At 41.3% G+C, this 27,005-nt stretch overlaps 1 protein-coding gene across 2 annotated transcripts in view; it reads right to left on the bottom strand.

Moving 5' to 3' along the window:
• Nucleotides 1-27,005, bottom strand: part of Ablim1 (actin binding LIM protein 1) — a 271,582-nt gene that overhangs the window by 202,549 nt on the left and 42,028 nt on the right. The window contains exon 1 of one of the 2 annotated variants that reach the window (XM_046449938.2): nt 1,455-1,721. The exons of the other annotated variant lie outside the window; for it this stretch is intronic. Coding sequence (XP_046305894.2) covers nt 1,455-1,575 — 121 coding nt within the window. The 5' untranslated portion in view covers nt 1,576-1,721. Of the gene's footprint in view, nt 1-1,454; nt 1,722-27,005 lie in introns of those variants that run through there. 2 annotated transcript variants of the gene reach the window in all.

Genomic DNA, 27,005 nt, shown 5'->3' on the forward strand with positions numbered 1-27,005 from the left:
TCTATTTACTTATAATCTTGCCATGCAAGCTTTACTAAAACCTGCCCTATATTTCCTGTAAATCAGATGAAGATCCCATTGTATTTCTTCTACAGTACAAGAAAAGCAGAGAAATTTAAATTTATTTAAAAATAATGAATGTCTTACTATATTTTTAACATAGACATATAGATATTTTGAGATATTCTAATTTTATCACCAAGACTCCTTTCACTTAGGAAAGTCAAGGAATCAGTTTTCAACTCGAGGTACTGGTAACATATTACTGAATCCCAATGAATATGCATAATGTTATTGTTAAAATTCAGGTTCTATCTTCCAGGAGGACCCAGAAAGCATCAAGGAATCTTCTGTAAACATCAGGTGACGTAACACTTTAGAAAGAACAGGGAAGGAAAAAGTTGGAACAGAGATCTTGGCCTAATGCCCACACGGGGCCAGTGTCAGCTTTCAATTTTATAATTCTGATGTTTGTCAACTTTTGTCTTCCCGGCTAATGTCTAAGACAGATCAATAAAGAATGCAAAGCCCACAATATCAGACTTTTAAATCAGCAGAATCTTTGAAAATAATGTTCATTTTACAGAAGAATATTTTATGGCACAAGAAGCCACCATGAATTATTCATCATCTCCAGAGCGTGCCAACCTTGAATTCCTCCGTTCCTCTTGACAAGTGTGCACATGTGAAGTGTAGCAGACTTGGGCTCTTCAGGCCTCCAAGTCCTTGGGAAGAAGGCAAAGCCCAGCTCACTAGAGATGCTAGGAGACCAGAAGACCAGAGCTGTAGGAGGTGAAGAAGGGAGGGGACTAGGGCTCATCTGCCTTCCCATTACCTTGCTCTCCAGAAACCAAAATAAGTCACATTCTCTTAAGGGATCCAATATCCAAAGAATCAGCAGCAATCACCACAGTCTTCCTATATCAGTGGAGCAGGCTGCAAGATTGTGTCAGGCTGCCTCTGAGCTGTCAGCCCTTGGGGATGCTGAGCAGGATGAGCTAGTCCCCCTCTGAAGCCAGGCTCACTCTCTCCCCAAACACAACTGTACAGAAGGCATTCTAAGGACAGCGTCCAAAAAAAAAAAAAAAAAACTCAAACGAAACACCCAGAAACACAATCACAGGTGTCTGTCCAGTCACTAAGGCAACTCCCTTTTAAAGTGCCCAACAGACTGATCTACCCACCTGCTGTTGGTTAACTGAGGTGGGCTCCTGTTACAAGACAGTCCTATTAATTTTAACATCCCATTGTATTAATGGTATCTGCAAACATGTTGATATGTAAGACACAGGTTTTACATACATAAGTATTATGCACGTAAATAGATTATCATGTTAACCTATTATAATAAGCATATATTATATATATACTTTGTGCAGTGGGAAACCCCTGCATCTTTTGTCATCTTTAGAAACAGGTTCTACCCCCCAGGTGGTTGAAATGGAGGGTCCAACCTTTGTCATCTTCAGCAATGTGATGCGAGTCCATGAGCACAGACAGTCCCAGGTGATCAACCTGCACCAGGCTGTGGGAGTTGAGCTTTTCTTCACTGGGCTGGCCCACAGAAGGCTGCATCCACTCCTCAGAGGAAAGGCCTGGCCTGGCTCTCCGCCAGGGGTTTGTGGGCTGAGTTAGGAGGGAGGGGTGTGCCACCGTGGGTGTGCCAGAGCCAGCTCAGGAAGAATGAGGAGTTTCCCCTGTGATTCCAGCTCCTTCCTCACCTACAGAGCCCTCGACCCCTTCTCCTCCCACCCCGTCTCCTGCCAGTTCCAAGGATCACTGCCACCACACCCACAGAACACGGCCGGTCACTTCTGGGAAGCTGCTGTTAAAACACGCCAAGAATGTTGCTGGGATTTTCCTCCACTCTGCAGAATCCAGAATCCAGATTTTGGTCACTGTCATTTCACAATAACTCAAACACACGAGACAAAGAAAAGAATTGATTTTCCCAAGCCTTCTGCCTCTTCTTTTTCTTTAATGAATTATCATCGCAACCAGATGGGCTTCTATTACTATCTCTTTTTTAATACTGGGATTTAAAAAAAAATGCTGTAATTTGGAGACGCTTTTTTTTTTTTTACTATCAGCCTGGCTATTCCTCACAGCTTTGGAAACTGTTTCTGACAAAGCACTGCGATGAGACACGCCATGGACTTTGAGCCATTTTATATTAGGTACACGCTGTCTGAAAACAATGACCTCATCCGGAAAGGCTCAGGAAAGAGGCATTTTTTTTTTTCCTTTAGCTTGTAATGCCCTGATGCTGGGTTGGATCACCCACCAACCGTAATCCAATTCTTCTCCCAGTTTTTTCTGAACACCGGGGATTCTGCACATTGGAAAAGTTATGAAGACACACTTTAAATGGGAAGAGACACTTGGGACAAACACCAACAACACCAGACACATGAACTGGCTGAGAAGTAGGACACTGGCATGACTGTTTTAGTGTGAGAGCAGACCACTGGATTCCTCCACAAGGACAGAACCCATTCTGAGAAGTTCATTTAACGTGAGGCCCATAATCTGCCCACAAAAAGAAAAGATGGATGGGTAAAGATTCCTGCTTCCTCTCTTCCTGTCTATGAGTTTTGTTAAAAAATGGCTCTGGTGGAGAACCATACTCAGGGGTACCCTATACTCCCTTCCCCCAGTTCGGGCCACTGCCTGGAACTTGGTGCCTCTGATAAGGAGTTCCTGACTTGGCGGCAGCACAAGGCGCCAGGCAAAGGATCACAACTGGATCACTCATTGATAAAATGCTTGGCATCTGCAGAGCTTGTCATGGGTTAGCTGCTGCCAAAAGGCCAGTCGTGTTTGTTGAGATCTAATTACACCCAGTGCCTAGCATTCCCATGACAGTGACACCAAATTTTCAGTCTGAATATTTTATTTTCTTGGAATTTTTACCATAAGAATGGAAACAGAAGTATTTCGTAGTTGCACTTTTTATTCTTGTTGATCTTCAGTTAAAATGTAGCAGGGGATAGTTTTTCTACTCCCTTAAATCTCTAATTATTATTCCTATAATTTTAAATGAAAGGGTGAAGAAGGAACCAACTGTAGTACTTTAGCTATTTTCTGGGGCTAAAATAGGTTCTAGTTTAAAAGCATTGGTTCTTTGCCATTCACGAGGCGGGACGACCGAGGAGAGAACAAAATTCAATATTCAACCTTTATTAACAATAAAGTAACTCTTTCCTGACTTTATAGTCCTCCAAATTCGACTTTTGTTAATTGAGCCAGGGATAATTTGACGATTTTCAAGAAACTATTTGCTTAAAACCCACAACCATTTTCTAATTAAAGGGTACTTCTACAACATCATTTCAAAATCAGAGATACTGCTGTGTGTCCCTTACCTGATAGAACCCAGTTATCTTCAAAACCAGGAGCAGAAGCTTTTCCCAAACCATGCTTCTAGAACTCTCCATAGGAAAGTGTGGAAGACCAACGTCGCACGTGACTGAGTTAACTCCCCTGCTGGGCGATATGGCGTCACGTACCCATGCTGCTAGACTGCCCTGCTCTTCTAGGGTTCGAGTGACTGTCTTTGTGCCCAGGCATGTCTTCTTACAGCCCCATGGGTGGAGCTACACTCACCTGTTCCTTTGTAATATTACCCCTTGCCCTGTTTAGGATAGAATGTTCCATAGAAGTGCCTTGTGTGTGTCCCCTTCTCTTACTGTGCCCTTAGGTGTGGCCTACCCAGGTGTCAGTCAACCTGCTGACAGTGGACATCATGATAGACTCAGCCCCCTGAAACCTAACCCCTTGCATTTAAATAGCTTGTCTCCAATAAAAGGGATCGGGGCGTGCTCGCTTTCTCTCTCTCTCTCTTCCTGCGGACCCTTAAGGTCAGAGGAGCCATCACAGCGACCCCAAAGAAAAAGAAAAGAAAAATTTGTGTCTCTTGTGGGGTTATTTTGCACAGTCCAGTTAGCCCAGTTTACCTGGAGTGACCCCTGAGCCTTTTAGTAGCGAAGGAAACCCGGCAGGAAAGTGAACGTCAGACAGCAAAACTAACACATCAAAGTAATTTAAATGGCATATTCACTTGGGTCTGAGAAATGTTTGATTAACCATTGTTCAGTGGGTTTCCTAACCATGGACTTTATGTGCATCAATATGCAGGTATGCCATGTAACTAAGAAATGGATGACACAAGAAGCCTTTCCCTAATTTACTCTGCCACGGAAGACCTGAGTTTGGTACAACTGTCAACCACAAAACAGTTTGGAGAAGTCTGCTCTAAGAAAGGAGAAAGTTATATTTTAGAGAAAATTTACATTATAGTTTGAAAGATGAGGAGTCTTAAAGCCACAAGAATTTAGGGACTTGCCAGACATTCTGCTGAGCCATGGTGGGTTTTGCTATTCGAATGGCCACGATGGGCCAGCACACCTGACTCTCTCTGCAGGTAATCATGGCCTATAGTGATGCTGTTATGCTCTGGGAACGCAGGTGCTGCCACATTGTCAGGCAAACAGCACACCTAACAGCGGATCGTGTTCAAAGGCCAGGCCCAGGTCTGCTTTGCAATCACAGAATAGAAGATGAAGCCTACCTGAACTTATGACAGGCCGTGAGTGAAAAATAGCAGGTATCAGTAATGAAACATTCACGGGGCCCTGTCCTCATCTTTTAAGTGAATCAGAGGAGACAGAACTTGAAGCAAATTGAATTCTGTTAAGAAAAATGATCCCACTGGAGGAAATGCAAACTAAATCTCCTAAATGGTCATATTCAATAAGGAAGAAGAACCTTCTAGACCTCCTAGGAAAAGCACAGGAGAAAAGTTTAGCACTGATGTGTCACTTCCCTTGAACCCATGTTCCAATGATACTCCATTATCAGTCAGCTAACTGGCCCCAGTCGAAGCTCAGTTGAAGCTATGAGACTTGTTGGAGAGATTAGTTTCAAGAACTATGAAGTTTGCCCCACACTTAAACCTTAAGCTTAAGCGAGAAACAATCTTTGGAATACACAAGTATCTCTGTGCTAAAGAGGCTGTTTCTGCTTATGACTTCCAGGAAGATTCCATGAAATTATTTTTGTCACTGGAAAATAAATTTTATGGATTTTACTAAAATATTACAAACTCCTAGTATATATTGTCACTAAATATCTCAGTTTCATAAAGTACCTCATTAATATTCATAGATCACATTGACTAAGGATTCACTCTGCAAGCACTGAACAAAGATCCATTGATTGATTGATTGATTGATTGATTGATTTCGCTTTATTTTTTGATGGTGGGAATCAAACCCAGGCCTCATGCATGCTAAGTACCACCACGGGCTCCAACCTCAGCTCACACAGATTTCTCATAAACCTCTGAGGCAGGTACCATTGTCATTTCCACTCGAAAGATGAGACAACTGAATCAGAGAAGTTGAAGAAGTTGCCCAAGGTCACTCCATTAACAAGGGCTTGGACAAGCAGTTAGAATCAGAGACCGTGCCCAGGATGCTAAAACTGTCAAGACTATTAAAGCAGCTCAAGGAGGGTCATTAAATCAGAGAAGATGCCAAAGCCATTCCCATGCCTGAAATAATGATAGGGTTATACAAAGCACAAGTTTGGCAGTACACAAAGTTAACACAGACCCAAAGTTTACTCGTGCTTTTTGACAAAGAATCTAGACAATAAAGACTGTATCGGGGCAGGGTAGGGAGATTCTTATTATTTATAAAAAACCCTCATTTTCCTGAGTCACACTCTGTTTTCATGAGATTATCTAGAATGAATCTCATTTACAAAGATGGTCCCTGCCTCTGCCAGGGCCACAGGGAGGGAAAGATGCTGCCTCCCTCCTTCATGATCGCTGCCCAGGTCAGTATGCCACGTTCAGCCGGGAGCTGCCACCCAGCACTGACCACTGGGAGTGGGCAGAAGAACCAGCTTCCTGTCCTGGTCCGATCGCCAGCTACCAGTGTCCCTGGGCAAATCACTGAACCGTCTTCCAAATCTGCAAAATGAGCCATTTGTACCTGTGTATCTACCTCAGAATAGATGGGAGAGGACAGAGTCCACCCGTCTTCTCTGCCACCTCTCCTTTTCTTCCTTCCTCTATTCCTAGTTCTGTTTCTTTTCCCTTTCCTTTTCTTTCTTTCTTCCTAGGATTTGTCAAAGTCTTGAGATGAAATCGCCAACACACAGAAACTGAACTCTCCATACTAAACAGGAAGCCGGAAGGCAGGGGAAGAGAGACATGAGAACCTCCACTGGACCTTATGCTTGTCAGGGTCACTGTTTCATGCTGCCTTTGACTATCGGCCACCCCTACCCCAGAATGGGGCTAATCTTTTTCATACAGTTACTCCTGGCTTTTCTTACCTCTCTCAAACAATCTTAAGAAGTCAGGGCATCGCTAATACCGAACAGTTGAGAAAACTAAGCCTTGATGTATTTCAAGGTTACATCTTGTAAGCCAAAGAGCTGGGACCTGAACTTGGGTATGTACGTGTTAATCACTGTGCCCCAGAGAAATGTGACAAAGGCTCCATTGCAATATTCTGAAAGATTCTCCATGCAGTTCTGCTGAAGGAACCCATGTGGGGCCAACTACCCAGGTCAGAGCTGTTTTAGATGACAGGGGAATAAATAACCAGAAACAAGAATGCCCTTGGTGGCTGCCCTAAGATGCTTCCTATATCTGCCCAGGAACTAAGAAGTTGACAGTGCTGGACTTTCTATGTCTCTCTCCTCCCCTTGATGAATTCTGTTCTGTAGCTCACTCATATCCAGGCAGCTTGGTCAGGGGATATTCAACACATTCTTCACTCCCCGCAAAAACACAGGCAGTTCTCTTCAGAGACTCACTTGACAGAAATAAGCTGAGGAAATTGGGGGATTCTAATCTTCCAGAGCCTGTGAAAGGTGATAATGAAGACTTAAAGGAAGAGTGTTTCTGTCAAACAAGAAGATTCTACTTTTGTCTCCTGGTAGGAGGAAGAAATATTTGATTAAATCACAATGACTTCTTATAGCATGGATTTTTGTAACTTCGGTGAAAATTGCCGTTTTCATTTGGCTCAAGAGTGGCATGTGACAACAGCAACTGCAAAATATCCCCCACACAGCTTCACCCTCAGAGAATGAAGGGGTTTTTTAATGATTCTGCTATACACGGTGGGCTACATTTCACACAGACCTTTTGTTGCTGGAGAATTGGAAAACAGCATAGAAAAACCCAGAAGACACGTATCTGCCCTGAAAATGTTGCTAAGTCATTCCATCTCTCCTGCACCTTTCACTCAGCGTGTGTCACTACCATGCTGTTCCAGAAACTTCTCTTTGGAAGCTGCATTCAGAGTTCATGAGAAAAGAAAATGTGCCACATTTTAATGAGAATTGAGAATGCTACTCCAAACCATGGGGATCCAATTCAACTCTCCAGTTTAATTTGGGGAATTTAAATTTAATTTAATACTCTGTATTACCCTGCCTATTTAACAATTTGTTGACAGCAAAACATTCATACCTAAGTCTCTAACCAAAGAAACCATTGTATTTATAGTGTCAAGCACACTGATTATTCTAGAGACTTTTCTATTGACTTTGGGAGCTCTTGATGTTTTATCTCTGCCTATTTTCAACTTTCATCTCTTCCAATAACATTTCCTCAGTTCATCCAAGGGAGCTGGGCTATGTACCACAACTTTATAGAACTAGTTGAAAATCCAAAAAATAAGAAAACAACAAAAAGACCTCCCTATTGCTCCTTATGATGAACTTCCACATTTCCCCAAAAACCTTTTACCACAAGCCAGTCAAAAAATCCAAATTCAAGAGGGTAAGGTATTTTTAATGACAGAGCAAAAACTAACATGCATTTAAATCTTTCAAAATAAAGCAACACTGAGGAAGCTTTGCTGAATCTTTTTAGGGTTCCTAGCAACCACCCATTGGGATCAAGGACAAAATTGGCTTCCGCTGTCAAATACTGCTCCCAGACCATGGCCTTCGGATACCCCATGTTCTATTCCTTGGAACAGCACAGACAGGCTCCAGGCCGAGCCTTTCCATCACCAGGCAATTTCTAGCTGATGGACAGACATGGGTGCTTTTCACAGATTGGTGAAGGGCCCGGAGAGATAGGGAGGTTCTGGGTTCCACACCAGCAGAGAAATTTCAACTCATATGCTTTACTTTCTGGACTTCCAAATAAGCTTTTGTTTGGCAACAAACACACACGTTGAAAAATTCCCATCCTGTCCAGTCTGTTCATTTTAGAAAGAAGAATAAGGCTGAGAAAGCGAGACCCAGGTTCCAGAGCCAGTGAGTGATCCAGGCAGGGTTTTGAGCAGCCACGGGCTCTGAGCAACGCACTCCAGTGCACATGCTTTCCCCAAATCCCCAAGGGCACAGCCCTGCGTCTGTCCTCATCCATCACGGCCTGGGTCTACCAACGCAGCTCTTCCCAGCGCAGCCCACGGCCCTGCGTGCGCAGCCTGGCTGGAAGGGCCGGGAGCTAGTGGTTGTTATTGTGATTATTTCAAACTTTTAAAAAGTACTAGACAGGCTAGGGATAATCAGGAGCAAAAGGCCTGCCAACATAAGAGGAAAAAAATTTAAAAAATTTCTGAATTTAATGTAAATCAACAGAAAATAACATTTGGTTGAATAAAGTTGAATCCACACTAAAACTAGAACAGAAGCAGGTAGAAAGGTGGACCCTCAATAGGATCTGTCTCCTTGCCTCACCCTCCACTCTTACAGGATTTGCTCTTAAAATTTTGCTACTTAATAAGCCAGAGCTGAGCTTACTGGCCCAGCCCCACCTGACACTCAGAAAACACCACCGGGTACCTAGCCTCTGCCGTCTGCTGGGACTATATATACTACAGTTGAAGGTCCCCTAAACGTCCGTGTTTTGAAGGCTGGGACCCCAGGGTGGTGCTATTGGGTGGTGATGAAAGCTTTAGAAGGTGGGGTGGAGGCCCTCAGGGCATGGTGGGGTACACCCTTAATAGGGATTATGGCACCCCAAGCTCTTCCTCTTTCTCTCTTTGCTTCCTGGCTGGTGAGTAGTTGTTCTATCACATATTCTCACCATGATGGGATGCCCATCGGAATTCCAAAGCAATGGGACCGATTGATCACAGACACTGATCATGAACCTCCAAAACTCTGAGTCAAATAACCTCTCCATAAATTCACTACCTCAGGTATTTCATTATAGTAACACAAAGCTGACGAACACATATTTCATTCTGGACAACCACTACATTCGCTGGCTTCTGAAAGGTAAGCTCTATATTTTGTAAAATGTGATGAAAACCAAAATGGAAGTAGCTAAAACAGAGATAAGGTGAACTATTACAGTTTTGCTTTAACAAAAGGGCACCTAAAATGGTCCTGGTTTGTTCTACACTAGTCAAGTGACGTGAGCAAGTTTTGTTTTTTTTTAAATGTGCCTCTGTTTTCTTACCTGAAAGTATGAGGATAATTATAATACCTACCTTGTGGGGTGTTGTGAGAATTTAAGTAAATAGTTCCTGGTACATAGTATGCTCTACAGAAATATTAGTCATCATTGTTGTTATTCTTTTTTCTTCCTTTTAAATATCTTTTACGTTTTAGACAAAGAAGTGAGGGGAAAGTAGCAAGAATCCAGCCAATTTTAGATGAAAAATGAAAATGAAGTTTTCCTGATCTTTAATACAAATTGATTGAAAATAATAACTGGTTTAGCACAGTAGAACTCACAAACAAATCTGTATCATAGTTAGCTCTTCTTCCACAGAACCATCTAAGAACCATCTATACTGGGGCCGTGCTACTCAAACCTAGCCCCAGCCCTAGAGCAGAAGCATCATCCTCACTTATTACTTATTAGAAATTCAGACTCAGCGCAACCAACACCTCACCCATAGACTCAATCAGAATCTTCATCTTCATAAGACCAGGGGATTCATGGGTACAATAAATCTGGAAAAACCTGCTTCATGGTATATACTGAGAGTTTAGCAGTGGTAGGTTGAAGGAATAAGATCTCATTCTACAATTACACCTCCATTCATTAACCAAATCTTTCCATTAGCCCTCCTGCTAGATGGTTTTAACTAATAGGAGTGTTAAAGCAGATGCTCCTCTCATGGGACAGAAAACTACTTAAGAAGGTATCCAAAGCAACCCACACCTCTTGTTGGTAACATCAATGATTTAAAAATATCATCACCGTGATGATCGTCAGTGGCTGACACTTACTGAACCCTTAAAACATGCACAGATTAACGCAAAGAGCTTCCTTGTGCTCTCAGTTAACGCTCACACTGCCACTGGGGTAGCTGCTGCTGTCTACTTTTATAGATAAGGGAATGAAGGCTCAGGATAGCCATGACATGTTCTCAAGGCCAATTTGAATGAGAAGAGGACTCTCTGAATTCTACTCTCTCTACAAATTCAAAATCCAGGTCTACTACATCAAAATATATCTCTTTGAGGTGGGGAACACTAATTATCCCCCTTTTTTTAGCTAAGGAAAACTGAGATACAGAGAACGACTGACCTATATAAAGTCACTAACCTGAGTCCTGGGTCAGAACTGGGTCCACTGAGATTCAATATGTCTTGAATTATTCTGGTGCTAGAAATGTCCATGATGATTCAATGGCATCAAAGAACCCGGGGGGACCACGCAGGACAGAGAGAAAGGCATGCATTCATGAAGTTTTGCACAGCCAAACCAAGGGGCTCTAATTTTGATCTCTGAATTGAAGAGCTTACTTTTGGATGTCAGACTCTTTGACAAACCAGAAATTCCAGATTTTTATCACCACCGTGCCATGGCTCATGGCAACTGGTCCTTATCCACATGACTCAGCTAACGTCCCACACACCTGTGGGATTTTGTGCACCTGTGAGATTCTCCTACTTACAGCCTCCAGATTCTCAACCCAAGTGTGATAGCCACACGACTCAGAACTTGGCAAGATTAGTTAAAATTGTTTCTCAGTAGCCCCAGGATCTACAGAAAGTCAAAGAAACAGTTTTACAATCAGTGATGAGGGCTTCTTGCCCAGGTCCCAGTCAATGCCTTCCTCCGCCTTCCTGGCAGCGGGCAGCTGGGAAAGAATCAGAAATTGGCCCCAAATGCTGAATTTGTTTGCTAAGGCGGCCTCAACAAAATTCCACAGACTGGGTGGCTTCCACAACAAAAGCCGATTCTTCCAGAATTCTGGAGGCTACAGGTCTGAGACCAAGGGGTTGGCAGGGGTTTTGTCCCTGTTTCCTCCACGTGCAGATGACTGTCCCCCGGGGTGTCCTCACATCATGCCATGCTGCATCACCCACACGGTGCTGGTGCCTGTGACACAAATCCGTGTCCAAATTTCCTCTTCTTATAACGATACCTGTCACACTGGATTCAGGCCTATCCTAATGACCCCCTTTTAACTAAATTATCTCTTTCTGTTGCCTTATCCCCCAATACAGTCACATCCTGCGCAACTGGGTGTAAGGCCTTGGACATAAGAATCTGGGGGGGCTGGGGCTGGGGGACACAATTTGAGCCAGACCAGATATGGGATGATGTTTGCGTCCATTATCAGTAAGTCCCAGGGCAACACAGAGGCCTTCGGGTCCACTGTGGGCTTAATGGGAAAGAGAGCTCAGAGTAACTGGTATCTCTTGGGGGCAGGACTCAGGCGGAGCCCTCTGGAGGAGGAAGGAGGAGCCTGGAGATCCTGGTCAGACACAAAACCCACCCCTCCCCTGTTCTCCTCTGGCCTCTGAGGTCAGAGGAGCACAGCTTCATCCTCCCTGACACCACACCACCCACCCTCCCCTGCTCCCCACTCAGCACTGCTTATGTAAGGCCACTCGGAGGATGGCTTTTAAAAAATGTAAGTGGCACTTATAAAACACTCAGAGTCAGAGACAGGAACAGTTGTTGAAAGTACAAACTGGAATGAAGGCCGGAGTCTGGAGTCTGGCAGCCTCGAGGCTCTTCACCTGGGGCGATCGCTGGGGGCAGAGCTCAGCCCCAGGATCCGCCCTCAGGAGCTGGCACCCCGTCCCCACAGCTGCCTGCCCAGCCCAGAGCGAGGAGGCAGAGCCAGTCCGCCCCGGACCTGGAGAGGCAGCCCTGGGCTCGCCAGCCCAGCGAGCAGGAGGGAGGGAAACCATCCTGGGGACCAGCGAGCGAGTAGTTTCTAAAAAGGAATTGGGCCTGAGCATCTAATCCGTGAGGCCACTGAGAGGGAGAAAGGCCACACCCATGATTCAGTGTAATAAACTGAATAAGCTCTAATACTATGAAAAACCTGATTTAGATAGTCCTGATCTTCAATTTAAGTAATTCGGCTATTCTTTACATCATCAATTTTGAAGTGTGGCTCTCAAAGCCTTTTCCTATAAATATAAAATTCCATAATCTTCCTTGAGGGTTTTAAAGACCATTTGGTCATTTCATTTGGTAGATGCCAAGTGCTCTAAAGTCAAAATGATTTCAGATCAATATGTCCTTCAATATACCAAAGATTATATCGTACAAACCAACACAACCATAGAGAAAAATTATGCCAACAGGAAGCCGAGGGAAAACTGTATCCCCAGAGAGAAACCTCCCTATTAGTCCTCCTGTTAACACATACTAAGAAACAAGTAAGGATTCCTACGACATTCGAAGAAACACAAGGTCAAAATGGAACCAAGATGAAGGTACAATCACAGGATCCTAGAGAAAACAAATAATTTTAGGCAGCAGGATAGGATTCAAATAAAAATTCCAATTCATATTCTCTAAGGTATTTAAGAATACATTGTATCTATGAAATTAAAAAATGGAAAAAATATTTAAAAAGAAATTAAAGAAAAAGAAAGTTTGGGGAAACTAAAATTGATTATGAAAATAAAAAGAAATTCAATAAACAGACCAGGGGGAAAAATGTCAAGGAAATTTCCTGGATGGTGGAGCAAAATAAAAAAGAAATGGCAACCATGAAAAGAGAATTAAGAGAAATGGAGGCGTTCCAACTTGCATTCAGTGGAAATTCCAAAAAGAGAGAACAGAGAAAGTAAGGGGAGAAAACAATAAAAGAAAATTCTCCAAGCCTGAAGGAAAACACAAGAAAGAAACAGAAAACTGAGAACTGAACAGGCTGATGAGAAACGCAGTCCTATTCCATGGAATTTCAAAATTCTGTAGATGCAGACAGGATCCTAGAAGCTGTGAGAGACCAAATCAGACCCAGAAAGGAAGGGAAAGGACCTGGGCCACCACGAGACTTGGCAGCCTCTCTGTTCTCAGAAGACAAAGAAAAGCCCCTCAGGTATTCAGGGGGAAAAAAACCCTGCTTTGAATTTGTATACCATCATGCTATACTGGCGGTCGAAATAACATTTTCAAACACGCAAGGATTCCATTGAACTTTCACATACCCTTAAGTGAATAAGAACATGTTGACTGAAACCCAAAGAAAAATTCATCCCCAAATAAAAAGCTATAGATTCCAAGAAAATGTGGAATTAGTTTAGTGATAAAATGGGGATGGAGGTGGGTGGGGAGAATCCTGAGATGGCAGTTATGCAGCAGATCTAGAAGTCAGCAAGTCCAAAGTTGAACATGGTAGAGGATTCCAAAGAAACGTCTTCAAGAAGGTATATTTCATTCTTAGTGATACTGTTGATACATTCATTTTTCTTGGAAAAAAATAGAATTATAAGTTTTATGGCCATATACAGTAGCACAGGCCTATAATCCTCACAAATTAGGAGGCTAAGGCATGAGGATCCCAAGTTCAAGGCCAGCCTCAGCAACTTACCAATAGCCTGTCTCAAAGTAAAAAAAAAAAAAAATTTAAAGGGCTGGGGACCAAATTCAGTGGTAAAATGCCAATGTACAGTATGGGGAAAATTTATGTAAATTAAAAATCTCTATAAAGATCATGGCCCAAATATAAAGCAAACTAAAAAGTAACATAATTTTGAGGGGAAAAAAAAGAAAGATTGTTAGGAAAAAGGCCCTTTGGTCATACTTTGATAATGCTTTTATATACTCTTAGAGCAAGACAGATTTAGTGCACAGAATAATTCCTTCTCTACTACATATCAAATCATACTATCTGCATCTGCAGTAAGAATATTTGTATAATTTTAATGCTATAAATGTTTTATAATGGTGTTTTAGTCTGTTCTCTGCAGCTGTAACAAAACACCCAAGGCTGGGAACTTTATAAAGAAACAAGGTTTATTTAATGCACAGTTTTGGAGGCTGAAGATCAAGACTGGATGGAACTATAAGTTCAGCCTCTGGTGAGAGCTTCATAGCATATGGCACCACAATGGCAGGAGCACGTATGAAAAAGATGACATGGAGGCCAGAGAGATTCAAGGGTCAGGAAGGCTATTTTATATCCCATTCTTATGGGAACTAATAGGGGTCCAATAAATTCCTTTCAAGAGTGGCGCCCCCGATAACCTAACCACCTTCCACTTGGTCCTACCTTTTAAAGGTTTCACTACCTCAACACCACTACATGGGACCAAGCTTCCGGCACATGAATCTTCGAGGGACATACTCAAAACATATCCAAGCCACAGCCATTGGATTGAAGCTCTAAAAATCAACCTGTAACAAACACGAACGCACGAAATTTAGGAGATTAAAACAGATTAACCTAGACAATGAAAAAGGAAGGTGCAGCTGACAGCAGTCAGAAGATGGCGTGGGTAAGAAAAGAGAAGATCAGGGAGGTGGAAGGGAGAGACTGTCCCCATTCACACAGCAGGGAGTCCAGAGAGATCATCTAAAGTCAGAAGAACACAGAGTGTGTGGCTTTAGAGTAATTCTAAATCAATAGTTGGCTTAAACTAATAAAACTTTAGCAGTTAGTACTATTTAAGAGACATTGTTAAAAGAAATATGAGCACAAACATTTTGTTTAGAATCATGGTAGTATTGATCAGAAGTGAAAAATAGATATTTTAAAACATTTATGTCTGCTATAAAAGGGTAGCATGAGGGTTCTTAAGGGGATGGAACTGCTCCCTGTCTTCACTGAATCAATGACATTATGGGTTGAGACATTGTACCATAGAATTGCAAGATGTGGCTCTGTTCCATGACAGAATTAAGCAAAGAAGTTAGTGATTCTATTCTTGATTCTACCAAAAAATTCTAACGAGCTAATAAATTTCTAGATGCTTAAGTAATAAGTTAATTCATTATATATGAAGGATGCATTAGAGCATTAGGGATCACTTTTGTGAAACCTTGTTGGAGAAGGATATTCTACACAGAACACTACAATTAACTGCTGAGATGAACTGAAGAAAACCTTAAGTGGAGATATATACCATGTCTATGGATTATAAAATTCAATATTTAGTTCTTCATTTCCCTGAAATTAATTTATGGAATCAATATGCTCCCAGTAATATCCTAAGAAAGCATTATTAAACAGAAGTTGACAAACTGACTTTAAAATAAACTTTTTTTTTTCCAGTACTGGGGATCAAATCCTGGGCCTCACACAAACTACACAAGTGCTCTGCCATTGAGCTACATGGCCTACCAAAACAATTTTTAGAAAGGAGAACAAATATGAAGGAATTACAAAGTATGACCTAAAGATTTTCTTTAAAATCATAAATAATCAAGACAGTATAGGATTGGCATAATGAAAAACAAATTAATTAGTGAAACAGAATAGAAATCCCAGAAATAGATCTGCACTTAGATATCAATTGATTTTTACAAATGTCCCAATGAGATTCAATGAGGAAAGGAATCTTTCCAAAAAATGGTGATGGAACTGTTGGATATTCATAAGGAGGAAAAAAATATCAACCTCAATCCCTACCTCACACCATTCACAAAAATTATTTTGAGATGGACCACAGATATAAAATTAAACTCTAAACTTATAAAACTTTTAGAAAAAAAATAATATCTTGGTTCTCCTGGGGTTAGGAAATGATTCCTTAGGATAGAAAAATCACAAATGATAAAAACTAAAAAATTTGTCCCCCTTGTATTATTTTTCCCTTTCCCTTCACTTCCTCTTGTATGGGGTAAAAATGGGAGCTCATAACCCACTTGAATCAAAGTGTGAAATATGATATATCAAGAACTATGTAATTTTTGAACAGCCAACAATAAAAAATTTAAAAAAAAAAACTAAAAAATTAAAGTTTATCAAAAGACACTATTAAGAAAATAAGTGGACTAATTTCAAATTGGGAGAAAAGCACTTGCAAAGCACAAGGCAAACATAAAATTCTACTTAGAACAAATAAAAAACTCCTATAACTTAAAAAAACCACAATTTTTAAATGGAAAAATACTTGAATAGTCACTTCGCAAAGAAAATTTGATATGCAAATGACTATCAAGCATATGAAAAAATCCTTAAATAATTAGTCATCAGGTAAATGCAAATTAAAATCACAATGTCATTATACCAAATAAAATTACCAAATGTTGGTGAGGATGTGAAATAACTGAAACTCTAACACATTTCTAGTGAGAATATAAAACAGTGCAAGAGTTTCAAAAAAAGGTTTGGCATTTTCTTATAAAGTTAAATTTATGCTTTGACTTTGACCTACAAATCTTCATCTACATATTTATCCAAGAGAAATAGAAACATAAATCCACAAAAAAGACTTTCCAAAAATGCTCATAGCTGTTTTATTCATATTTTTAAAAACAAACAACTCAAAAGTCCATTGACAGAAAGAATAATCAAACTGTGATATACCTAATAACAGAACCGTACTCAGCAATTAAAAGGAACAAACTACTCTAATACACAACAATGTGGATACATTGCACACACCTTCTGCTGAGCAAAAGAAGCCTTACACAATACCATATGTGTACCAGTCTGTATATATGAAGTTTGAGAACAGGCAAATCTAATTAGGACTGCAGTGGTCAAGGGTGAGAGGACTCATTCATTGTCAAGGGATTTGAGGGAATTTGGAGGGATATGGAGATGTTCACTATTGTGATACAGGATGATGACATGGGTGCATCCATGTGTAAAATTCCATAGCCAAGATGTGTACCTTTCAGTGGGTCAATTGTACGTTAAATTTATATATATATATATATATATATATATATATATATATATATATACACAAAACAAGAATAGCTGAGTGCTGATAATTGTTGAAACTGTGTGATAGGGAGGAAGGCCCATTAGAATGTTTTGTTTATAAGGAGACAGTCATCATTATACAAAATACATGTATGAAGATGCAAAAAAAAAGAAATCTTCAAACACGTGCAATGTAAAAATGTACACTGAATTTTAACTCTGTAAAACAGCAACATGATCAGACATCTAGAAATCTAATATTTTGAGCTTAAAAATTTTACCTGGCTAATGCTTATTATTTTCACTGTCTTTTGGAACTAGAATAAGATTTTGGTCTTCTGTTTTCAAGCTTCTCTCTCTAAATATCACATTGTAGGCAAGGGAGGCTTTATTTCTGATAATCAAAAATAAAAATTGTAGATAACCATGAATATATCATCTTTAAAAATTTGGCTTTTGAAACACCATCGATATTCTGATGAAGCATTGAAGAATCTTAAGACGAGCAAAACTTAAAAATCTAGTGAAGATCAACTAGAGAATAAGAATTTGTAGAATTAAAACACTTTTAATGATACAAATGATTCACTTGTATTTTAACATACATTTTTTTTGTTTCTTGTCTTTTTTTTTGTTTCTTGTCTATTGTAACTCTGTGTTAAATAATATATGGTAAGAAATAATGTTTTAAAATGACATGACATGCAAGATAGCTAGAAGCATTTATGTAAGTAATGAACCAGCTCCTCCAAACATAACATGATTTCACTTGCAAGGCATTCAGAAGCTCTCAAATGACTTGTTCTTAAAAAGATATAAAAAAATAAGAACTATCTTATATGTTGATTTTCAAAAGTAGATATTATATAAGATACCATATTGCTTTAAATACACAAACTTCGGCAGTACCAGCTAAACTCACTCAGACATTGTAAGTCCCACAATAGGAAAATCGGATATATAATTGATGCTTGGTAAAACATAATAGTTATGGTGCATGGAATGAGTTTACAACCTTAGAAGTAAAACAAAATTGAATTAAACTATTTATGTTCCCTCAGTCTGAATGCCCTGCGTCCTCCTCACAGACATCCTTTCCACCCACTATCAAAAGAATTTTACTCACCTTTGACTCTGGGCTCAAAGGCCATTTCCTCCTGGCATCCCTCTGGCCCCAGTCTGCCCCCTGCTGCTTCACCAGTCTAACCTCCATGCAGCACGTCTGCCTTGAGTGTGGGTCTGCGAGTGTGCCTTCCCACAGGGCCATGGTTTATAGTAATGGTGAAAGAACTGGCAGGTACCATTGTACCCATTTAACAGATAGAAAACAGAGGCTGAGAAAGTGAAGTAACTTGCCCTGATGTCCTTTACCTATGGTGGCAGTACCCAGCCCTTAGATGCAAGCTGTCCATCTCTCCAGCGCATGCTCCTAAAGGCCATAGGCCGTCAGGAACCCTAAGCAGTTCAGCGTTCCATGGTCCTCGCTGTCTCCAAAGCGCCTGGTCTGTGCTTTACACATTACACACTCTACAAGTGCTGTTGGGTGTGGTCTTAGTTGTCATTAGTATTATGAGAATAGAATAATCAATTAAAGCCACTCAACACTTTATTTTTTTTTTGAACAGAGCCCTGAAGGGTCGCCAAGGAGGCCTGGGGGCATGGTCCACCACCTCCCTCTACTGGGGAATCAGTTTCTCACATGGAGACTTCAATGGCTTCTCCCTAGAAGTGACCGTGGCTCCTTTGTAGAGTCAATGTACTTGCTAAATTATGCCTATAGATATCTGTGGTTTCTCTTTGTAGAAACAGTGTACATTAATATGCCATGGAAGGCCAGAAAAATCGTTATTGGACTTATGCCATCATGAAACAAGAATTGTTTCTGATCAGTATAGTTAAATCAGCAAGGAACAGCTTTGGAATAATATGGAGACTCTATGCCTAAATTCAGGTTGCTACCTGCCACATAATTTATTCAACATTTCTGTGATTTTCTAGTTACTCTCTCTATACACACACACACACACACACACACACACACACACACTGCATCTGTGAGGTATTTTGGAATAATAAGAGCTTAAACTGTTACCACATAAACTACAAAAAAGTAACCATATAGTGCTTCTCAGTAGAATATTTTCATAAATGGGGATTACCATAAATCTGCTTTGACCAGCTACTAAGCCAGAATTTAATACAAGCATCACATATTGGCAGAGATTTCCCAGTGCCTGGATTTAAGCTTCCCTTAAATTGGTTAGAGCTTACTTATCATTTCATATAATTTTCTATCAAGTGACCCACAGCCAAAGCCTGTCTTGGGTCATTCTGGGGAGAGGAAGGATTAATGGGCACAGCAGATCAGGCTTCCCCTTCCTGAGCAGCTGTGGGGTCTGTGGTCTCTTTTCTGGCAGTGTGAAAGTCCACTTGGTTACAGGCTATTGCTACAAAGAGAATCCACAGATTGTTCCCAGGGATGAAGATTTAGTGGATCATTGACTCTAATAGTCAAGCCCAAGTTCAGTGCATTCTGATTCTCAAAGACAAACTCATGAATAGTTCATAAGCTGAAGTGGAAAGCTGTTTTACAATTCCTTTCATGGATACCAGTCTTAAGACATTTTCAAAGGATGGAGTGGTGGTGCCAAAGCTTTCGAAACTCAGGGCAGTACCTTAGATGACACGGTGAAGTGTAAGAAAGGGACTTCTTTTTTTCCTTAATGTCAGGTCTAGTTCTTAGACTTAGTACCTGCAGAATCAGCTCAAAGAGGAGCCTGAGAAGTGCCTGGTCCAGGCCATGACCTCCGGGTAGAAATGTCCTTGAGCCAATTAGATATAGGGACTTTTAAAATTTATGCTAAACATTTATAGGAATTTACAAATGCCAAAACACAATGGTAGGAAGAATTTGGACTTGACTAGAACCAACCAGTGTGAGCCATGTTTCAAAGCAGTTACTAAAATGTAGTTTGTTGACAGAGTCTTAAGGTTAACATTCAAATCCCACAATACTTGCGGGACATCATCCCATACTCCAAAGTCAAATATGGGCCACTCTTGGGGACCCTGACATGGCTCGTGACTGATGGGTCACCCATGGGCAGGATGCAAATCTGGAGGGCAAGACAGAAATCTGGAGGGTTACACTTTGAACAGTGTAAAATGGAAGGAATGTTCTGAAAGTCAATCCAGAGATTGGATTGAATGAATAAGGATGAAGGAAAAAGGGGCAGGTGATGGTTTAAGAAAAAGCAAACACAGAGGTCAGGAGAAAATATAAGAAGTTACTCATTTAACAAAAATTTACTTAGATCCTGTGAGAAGGGCTGAGCACCCTGGCAGGCATGAAAAACTAGAGCAGTTTCTAAAATTGAATGCAACTAAAGTAGAAGGGGTTAAAAAAATGTAGCCATACTCTCTTCCAAAAGAGTTATTTAAAATGTCATTTTAATTTACATAGATAGCCTCAACACTTCATATGCCGGGAACATGAATAAAAAGCAATTACAAACCCTAGCAATTTTTTCCCTGGAAGAAGAAGGTGTGGCTTATGGTCCAAGTGGGGTAGAGAACGTTCCCTCTCTTGGACACCCATGTCATGAAGCCTCAGGATGAAGACCTCCAAGGCAATTGCTGAGTTGTGACAAGAGGAAGCAGGGTTACCAAAGATAACCTTTGGGGGCAATATTTTCCTAAAAGCTGATAACTTGTTCTGTTGCTTGATTTGTTGTATTTCCTAGTGGGTTTCATTATCCTGACTCTCATTCACTACAAACAGAATGGGCTGCTACTTTGATTCATTATGCTGCAGTTTTGTCTAACTAAAAAAAAAAATGTAAACTTTGCCTTGTTGAAAATGAAAACAACCACTCCCGAAATTTCCAGGAAGCCTTTAAAATATCATTAATGGGCTTTCAGGCACATAAACCAGCTTATCATAGATGAGCATTGTCAATAGAGATACGATACAAGCTACATAATGTAATTTAAAATTTTCTAGTGAACACATTAAATAAGTAAAAGGAAACAGATGAAATTAATTTTAGCAACTATTTTATTTAACCTACTATATAAAAAAATATTATGATTTCAAAAGAGCTCAATAGCCATCCATGGTTTGTGGGAACTTGTGGCCACCCAGCCTCACACAGCAGTTGGAGACGATCTCATCCCAAAGTTCTCCAGGTACAGGTTTATGTTTTGCTTTAATTTCTTTTAGTTGTAGATAGATACAATACCTTTATTTTACTTATCCATCTTTATACAGTGCTAAGAGTTGAACCCAGTGCCTCACATGTGCTAGGCAAGCACTCTGTCACTAAGCTACACCCTCCAGACCTGGTTTGGTGGTTCTTTTTTTTGGGGGGGGGGGCGGTGCTGGGGATTGAACCCAGATCCTTGTGCCTGTGAAGCGAGTATTCTACCAACTGAGCTATATCCCCAGCCCCTTGGTTTGGTTTTTAATGATGAATTTACTAAACCACCAATCCCACTGTCTGGGCTTTCTGAACACTAATCACTGGAAGCTAATCACCAGCAGTTTTCAATGTTCTACTTCAGCCTTTTTGCCCATCACTGGTTTTCAAAGCCCGTTCTTGTGGAGGTCTTTTGGTTGCTTACAGGCGCCAAAGCAGATGAAATGTGCAACTACGTGGTCTTGGTGATGGAGACCTCATCAAAACCTTGGTAAGGAAGCAACCACCATGAGAGTGAAGGCAAGAAGGAAACGCAGGCGGAGCCATCTCTAGACCAGGTGACCCAGCTCCTGGCACATTCTGAAACAAAATAACCTCAACCCAGGTGCCTTCCGAGGCTGACATATGATGACTGTTTTAGTCAGCTTTTTCGCTGCTGTGACTAAAAGACCTGACAAGAACAATTTTAGAAAAGGAAATGTTTATTTGGGGGCTCATGGTTTCAGAGGTCTCAGTCCACAGACAGATGGCTGCATTCTTTGGGGCTCAAGGTGAGGCAGGAAATCATGGCGGAAGGGTGTGGCAGAGGGAAGCAGCTCACGTGGTCATGAGAAAGCACAGAGCGAGACTCCACTCCTGATACTAAATATATACCCCAAAGGCACGGCCCTGCACCCACCTCCTCCAGCCATCTCCTACTTGCCTTCAGTTACCACTTAGCTAATCCTATCAGGGGATGACTTCACTGATTGGGTCAAGACTCTCACCACCCAACCATTTCTCCTCTGAACCTTCTTGCATTGTCTCACACATGAGCTTTTGGGGGACACCTCACATCCCAACCATAACAATGGCCAAGCAGCCACATCCCCTGAGGACCACCATGAAGCCTCCAGCCTAACAAAATCAGGAGCCATTTCCCTAGTGCTTCCTTCTGCCGAGGCCTCTCCAGATTGTTTCTGCCATAGAATCATCTGGTGGCCACCCATGAGGGATGGGAGAGGAAGCTTCCGTTCATGCAACCCCAAAACTACATGACCATGGTCACTGGAGGCATTAGTGGCACTCATGAAAAAGTGCATTTCTGGTGAAAGAAAAGGGGTAGAGAAGGTAGGGAGGAAAAGGCAGAGAAAACGAAAAGGAAGAGAATGAAAGAAAAACAAGTGAAATGAGTAAGTTTAAAGGAGGGATTTTTGCTGTTGGTGGTGGTGGTTTTTGACAGTCCTAGGGATTGAAACCATGGCCTCACACATGCTAGGCAGGCACTCTCCTCCACCACTGAGCTACCTCCCCAGCCCCTTTCTATTTTATTTTAGACTAAGTTGCCCAGGCTGGCCTTAAACTTGCCAACCTCCTGCCTCCTTCCCACGCCCCAGTAGCTGGGATTATAGGCGTTCACCACAGAACCAGGCTAAGCTCCAGGGATTTTAATTTGCAGAAATCCCTTTCAAAGTCCTGGAAGAAGTCCTAATATTTATTCACATGGTCATATATCTGTGAAATTTGTACCAAAGAAGATACAATCTTTTAAGATTATCAGATCTTTCCATTTTGACCTCCCCTGTTGTAGGTCAGTTTTGGATTGTCACTGGTATTTGTATTTGTTGAGTTTTGATATTTTTTAAGAATTTGGTAAAGGGGAAGTTGCATCAAGATCTATTTAGCTTGGGGTTTCATGGACTATATTTGTAGGGTTCGTGGACACTTCTGTGCACAGTTATCATTGGCTATTAATTCAGGGTATGGAAATGACTTCCAGGAGCACTTCTAGTCTTTCCTACGCTGACTCACTTAGAGCTATGACATGAAAATGCAAGACCAGAGGCCATGCATGATCAGAATGTACCCCATCACATCCAGCCCTGAAGTACAATAGGACTAGTAGGGAAAGAAGGCTTCAACTGAACAAAGTAGAAAGCTGCTCCGGGGGAAATCTGGCCATCAGACCTGTTAAAATCAGAAGCAGAGGATTCAGATTCCATCCATACCTAGTCAAATGGAAGTTCTCTCCTGTCATAAATATGCTTATAAGGAAAATATTTATAATATAAATATTTATAATATAAATATGCTTGATAAGGAAACAGATATAATTACAAATACACCATACATTTTAATGGGTACTAAGTAAAGTGGAAATTATCAAAATTCCAGTATTTGTGTGAGTGCATCTATGTGTAAATTGTTTGTTTTGCATATCCCAGCTACCTGTGATAAAAATTTCAATAAACTATTAATCTTATTACAAACCTATTGTCATACAAAGAAGTTATCAAGAAGCATGCTGTCATAAATGTAGAAGAGACAGTATTATGTAAAAGGTATGTCACAATATGCTTATTAACACTGCCCATTATTTTTATAAATAGTGATTGTCACTTTTGAAACCTTATGATTTGTTTTGATTTTCCCTTCCTAAATATTATTTATAAATTTTTTCTAAAGGGAACTCCCCAGATTATATAAACTTCAGCCTCCACAAAAGCTAGCTCTCCCTGGATAGCGGTAACAACTATCCATGCCACTGTCCCCACCGTGTGCACACACATGTACACACCTATGCATACACTCACATGAGAAAGAAAAATGGTTGTGTAACTAAAACCTGTGATTCTCTAAGATCTATGGTTTACCCAGGCCAAGGACACCCAATAAATTTTACATCCACTCCTCTTCTAGGTTCAGTTACCCCAAAGATCCACAGTTAGAGTAACTCAATGGGGCTTTGGCAACTATCAGAATTGTATTGTCATGAGTCATGACAGAACACATACTTTGGTTTTCTGGAAAGTAGCACCTGGGTCCATAGTTGCACATTAAGTATTTGCACTTCATTCCATTTACTATGAAGGGTGAGGTTCTGGAACATTTGCTTGTCCCTCACCATTCCAAATTTCCAAAGATATCTGATGGGTCCTAGAGATGATCTATACACTATACCCGCTTATATTTGGGCCTAAGAAAATTTCCTAATTTCTACTATTAGGAAAATATTCATGTTCCTCCTCCTTTTGGGGCCTGTTTGAGAACCTGTATTTACACAGCCTGTTTGAGAACCTGTATTTCCCTCTATCCCAGGAACAACTGGAGCAAAAGTCACCTTGTTTCTGGTTGTTACATGCAAGGCAAGGGCTACTGCTCTCCTGACTTCCTCTAGAAATTCCGCTTCACCAAGGTTTTGGGTCACATTCGTTTGCTGATTGTTTACAGCCCTCTACTTCAACTGACCACAGGCCCTTCTGTGGCTATGCAATGGCTTTTATAGGCTACTGGGTATGTTCTAGAGCTTCTTTGCCCACAGCCCTTCCCTGTCTTTTGATGTTCATTTTCGTGGGGACAGTGACAAGACCATCAAAGAAACCAAGAATAAAGCTATGACAGACCCCCATCTCACAGTCACAGATGCCTCTCCAAGGTCGGGGTAGTCAGCTCCCATGTAAGACCACATATCAGTCGGGGTCCTGGCTGGAAACAGATGGTACATTCAAAACTGGAGAAGTCAAAAAAAAGTTTAACAAAGGGGATATCTACAAAGGGATAGAACCCACAATGGATGAGCTCCAACCTGAGGTCAGCACCAGGGGAAACCCATTGCTAACCCTAGGCCTAAAGAGGCAAAGGATAGAGAAGATACTAGAATCTGATGAATGCAGAGGGCTACTTGTCAGGTCCTGTGGCCATCAACAGACAACCATTGGTGACCCCAGTCACATTCTGGTCTTACCCTCAATCCAGCATCCCCCATAGGCTACAGTCAACAGGAAGCAGAAGCGAAGGGAGCCATTGCTGTAGTCAGGGAGGTTAGTCCCTAGGAGCACAGGGTGGGGTGAAGGGCTGAGAGTGGAGCTGGAGAAGCAGTGGCTGGAATTCAGCAATCCTGCCTGTGATTCTTCAGGATGAGAGGGAAGAAGTGCTCTACGGAGTGCATTAATGCTAAAACTAAAAGCTTCAGTAGTTCCCTCAAAAGACCTAAACTTGACAATGTAGAAGTATGAGATGGTTTTCAACCTACCAAATTAAAAGCATAAGATAAGAAATTTAAGAGCAAAAAACCTGCAGCCTATTTTAGGATACCTTCAGTCAGATTAGCTGCACTTACTCTACCAAGACTGCCTTCTGATTCCCAGGGTCTCCAAAGTCACATTGGCTTTCTTGGTTTAGTTTTCAACTTTACTGTCACCATATTATGAGACCAGTGTGCTAAGCAAATAGAAGAACTAGATGACAGCTCCCAGTCTGATACTATTAATGAAAATTCTGAATGGTAGATGGAACAACGCTGGTGCAGACTTTCTGACACAGGAATATTTGAGGTTGTGGGGGTCACAGTAAACCTGCTCTGCAAAACTGCCGATGGTTTTCTAAAAGTACTTCTCACTGGTTACAAATAAAACTCAAGGGCATTGGATCCCCTCACCCCCAACAGATCTATCCTGTAATTAAACACTCTTTTTGCTCAGTTATTTCCACCAAATCTGGGAAGAACATTTTGATACCTAAATCATGATTCAATAAAGAACAGAAAAGCAGCTGGGGGGCCATTGTCTTGGAGTGAGACAGTTCCTGGGAAGTAGGAAGCCAACTCCTGCCATATAGTCCTCTGCCTGGGGCACACGTAGTATTTGCCAAGCATGGTCAAAGAGCAAGGCTGAGGTCTCTGCTCTGGAACTAGGACAGGACAACCACCTTCTGATGGAATGGCTTCAAGAGCCCACTAAAATCTCCTGCACAGGGGGGAAGCCACGTCACCAAGAGACAGTGGTGGGGTAGCTTGGTTTTAAAGTACATAGTAATAAGATCTGGCAATGACCTACACATCCTAGAGAAATCAAAGCTAAATGCTAGGTGAAGAGAAAGGGAAAATAAAACCACGGATTGTCCTAAAGCCATCCCTCTGTGATTTTCTTCCCCAGTGAAGGGAATTAAAAGTCTTCTAACCCCACATTTGCTACCACTGGGATTCACACAGGGAAAGCACAACTTTTTCATTTGTGTTGGTCTTATTTTAGTAACACTGAAGAGCTTTCAGGGAGTTATGACTTGCTTCCCATTTCAATCTGTCAGCCGCACACCTTTAAGAAAATCCCACTCCTTTCAGTAAAAGAATAAAGAAACCTGAGGAATGATATACATCTTTCTCCAAGTGCAAACAATAGCATGTGATCGATACCACAGTGCAGAGACCATCGAGTCTCCTTTAAAAATTTACTCAGTGGATTGAGTGACAACTAAAAGGGAACCAAATGAGACAAAAACGGGAAGCCGACTTCAACCTGGTCTGCATTAACTGTGTTCTGTACTGGGAAGGTGCTGAATTTACAGGCTCAACACATGAACCTGGACTGGGAAGTCATCTCCCAGAGATGCCTAGAGAGGAACAGCAACAAATATAATCAGTCCTCACAAACAGTTTACTTTCTAGAACATCCTGCCCCAAAGTGCATGCTCTCAAGTGGCCCTCCCATGCTGCTTTGCCTGGAATTGAGAGCTTTGCTTCCTGTTTATTAATCACAGGGTCGGAGCT

This window comes from Marmota monax, unplaced genomic scaffold (genome assembly GCF_021218885.2).
Source record: "Marmota monax isolate L192 unplaced genomic scaffold, Marmota_monax_Labrador192_F-V1.1 WCK01_AAM20220418_F8-fsc00004, whole genome shotgun sequence".
Lineage (NCBI taxonomy): Eukaryota > Metazoa > Chordata > Mammalia > Rodentia > Sciuridae > Marmota > Marmota monax.